We start from the raw sequence: 3,034 nt of genomic DNA, 5'->3' as shown, positions 1-3,034 counted from the left end.
TACAGCTGCTTGGACGGAGGCATGCCAGTTTGTCACAGGCTCACCCCGCCTCGACTGCACTGCCCTGCATGATGGAAGTTACCACTGACGCTCTCAAAAAGAGTAAATGAATGATTGATTGATTGTATGAATTGAATTTTATTTTTCAATTGTTTTTAACGAAAGAACATTCATTGTTGAGTAATTTGCTTTGATTTGCATTCAAAAAGGAAAAAAAAATTGAACAACACAAGCTGAATTGACATTTTAGCGAGGGACTATCTCTACACCACCAATTTGAAGGTGGGAGAAAAAAACAACTTTAGTTACAGCTAGAGCGTTAAAGTACTGTAATTATGACAAACTGGGCCTGTGACAAACTGGGCAGCCCCCTCCCCCCTTACACTATTGCTGTTTCGCCTTTAGTATCACCATGTAAAAAGCAAGTTAACTGTTATTATATTACCTATAACGCGACCTCGGAATCATAAATACAATTCTTGAGGTTTCAAATACAGCACTGATACTCATACTAGATATATTCTTTCCCCGCCTTTAACGAGGCAGACGCCTCACTGCAAGTTCTTAAATTAGTATACATTATTAACAACACGCGTTGCCACAGGCCTGAATTACTCCCGACACCGTAGGCCTATTGAATACTCATACTGTATTATGGACTAGTGTGTTGCGTCTGGCCTGTGCGCTGTGTAGATTGACGGAATGTCTGCGCAGGCGCACCCGCGTTCGAGTGCGCGAATCAGGCCATATTTCTCGAATAACACACCGAACATTTGTGTCTTATTCCTTCACATGACTTCCTCTGTAGTCTTACGAAATGAAATGCATTGTTAAGTACAACAAAATCTCCAAAAATGAACAAAGAGTTGATAAAACAATCCCATTTTATACTGCAGAGAACGGGAAAGCAGAAAGTGAAACGATACTTAACATTCAATACTGCGCAAGTGTTATAGGAAAAAGAAAGTCCAGGACAAGGGAACAAAACACGCTCGGCGGACCTCGCCACCTTTCACAAGCGCGCTGTGCGAAGAGTCGGGCCCATAATGCATCATTGAGCGCAGGAGCGCATGCGCAGTGGCGTATTGTGGTGTCCAGAGCCACGGCTGCCGCAAAGTTGCGCGACAAAAATACCGAGCGTGCTGAGTGGCGAGTGCTGCCGAGAAGTAAGTTTGTGCCGTGTTCGAGGAAGGGAAAAGGCCAGGCGAGCCAACCCCACTAGTTTTATCAGAGCTGTGGTGCGTGCGTGCGTGCGGGCCAACTCGACACATTTATTTCTCCAACTAAACGCGTCTCTTCTTATCGACTGCGAAAACAGACCGGTCTTCTACAACAGTGTTGTTGTTGTTATTGTTGCTGCAATGTTGTGTTGTTTGTAGGAAATAATTTATCGGAGGAGGATTATAAGGCGTTTTCGTGGACACGATGGCGACGAACTGTAAACACACAGAGTGGATCTTGGAGACTATCGACCACCTGAGGAGGCGAAAAGCCCGTCCGGACTTGGACCGAATCTGCCATGTGGTGAGACGTCGTCACGGGCTGAGCGCTGCCGAGACAGAAGCGAAAATCGAAAAACTTGTCGACGCAGAAATTGTTATAAAAGTCGACTACAAAGGAAGCACGAGCTACAGAAACGCAGCAAAGTGGAGGAAAAGCATGCTCGGTTGTGCTGTAATGAATTCTACCTCGATCTCCACAAAAATATTGCGCTCAATCATTGCGTTAGCGAAAACTGCGACTGCGAGCGAAAAGAAGACATCCGATCCGGAAGGTTTGCAAAGTGCAGTGACATCAGCAGCTTTGGTGACCGTGGAGAGCAAAGAAGCAGCCGTCAGAATAGGGGCCTCGCTCAGTAGTATCAACTTGTGGCTGCAGAAGAACTGCGAGGGTTTCGACAATTTAAAAAGCCCGATGACCGTGGTTCTCAAAAGAGAGGTGGACGCAGGTCGCATTCGGAAACTGGACAACGGAAATTACGTCATCACCCCCGAGCAAATCAAAGCCGTTCACGAGGATGCGATCAAACCGCTCAAGGTGATCAAGAAGGTGGAGACAAAGATCTCGTGCGAGCTCCTCCCACCGTCCCAGACCACGCCCCCTGGCTTTGTCAAACCGGCGAGTTACCATAACAACGCCCCAGCATCGTCTGTTGTACAGTCGACCAGTGGCGGGAAAGGGACGAGTGGTCAGCAACACCACAGTGCTGACCCCGGCCCAGCGGGTCCAGTGGTGCCCCAACCTGCCAGACGTGGACGGCCTCCCAAGAACAGGACTGGATTAGCTCCGCCCCCTCGGATAGTGACCCCAACGACGGCGCCACCCCCTACAGCGGCTGCAGTTCCTCAGGCCAACAGTGCTGGAGCTTCGAAGGTTAGTTTTGTCTTGTCTTTCTGACTTACGTTACATAAGAAAAAGAAGAAAGAAGCAAACCAGAAGGCATTCGATCTAGAAACAAAATAACAACAAAAAACAAAAACAAACAAAAAAAAAAATCAAAAGAAAAAAAATCTCAAAATATATTGATGATAATGTTGAATTAAGTTTCATCCAAATTATAAGTAAGTAAATCCATTTCTCATCTCGTTTCATACGTTTGAGAATTGGTAAAAACGAAGATTTAAAGAAAAAAAAACCCAGAAAAAAACCCCGGACAGGACATTATTATATTTTTATGCCCATCTTTAAAAACTGAATGTTTCACTGGTCTGTGATATTTGCCCGTGTCGATATCGTAGGGCTGTGTGCTTTGCTGGGATCGAGGTTCACTTAACGTATAGATGACCCCCCCCAAAAAAAAAAATTAAAAAAAAAAAAAAATTGCTCGAGACAGTTCTAAAGTGGAAAAGCTTTCCGATGCACCTGTCATATAAATGTTCATAATATTGTTGCTGGATTTTGTCTCTGTCTGCCTTGTGTTTTGTAGTGTTTTTGGGGGGTATGTTTGCATTGAGCAAAAAAGCAGCTTATTGCATTCTTTAATCATTTCTTTGGCTTTTGGGCTTTCTCTCTCTCTCTCTCTCTCTCTCTCTCT

At 45.1% G+C, this 3,034-nt stretch overlaps 1 protein-coding gene across 2 annotated transcripts in view; it reads left to right on the top strand.

Moving 5' to 3' along the window:
- The first annotated feature begins 548 nt into the window (after window positions 1-548).
- LOC101863095 (atherin) overlaps window positions 549-3,034 on the top strand; it is a 48,162-nt gene continuing 45,676 nt past the window's right edge. The window contains exon 1 of one of the 2 annotated variants that reach the window (XM_005095810.3): window positions 549-2,373. In XM_005095810.3, the coding sequence (XP_005095867.1) occupies window positions 1,426-2,373 (948 nt within the window). In that variant the 5' untranslated portion in view covers window positions 549-1,425. The remainder of the gene's footprint in view (window positions 2,374-3,034) is intronic. The other variant, XM_005095811.3, reaches the window with a different exon arrangement.

The sequence above is a fragment of the Aplysia californica genome, unplaced genomic scaffold, assembly GCF_000002075.1.
Source record: "Aplysia californica isolate F4 #8 unplaced genomic scaffold, AplCal3.0 scaffold00114, whole genome shotgun sequence".
Taxonomy (NCBI): Eukaryota; Metazoa; Mollusca; class Gastropoda; order Aplysiida; family Aplysiidae; genus Aplysia; species Aplysia californica.
The sequence above is the reverse complement of the archived record's forward strand: the minus strand, read 5'-3'. Positions and strand labels throughout refer to the sequence as shown.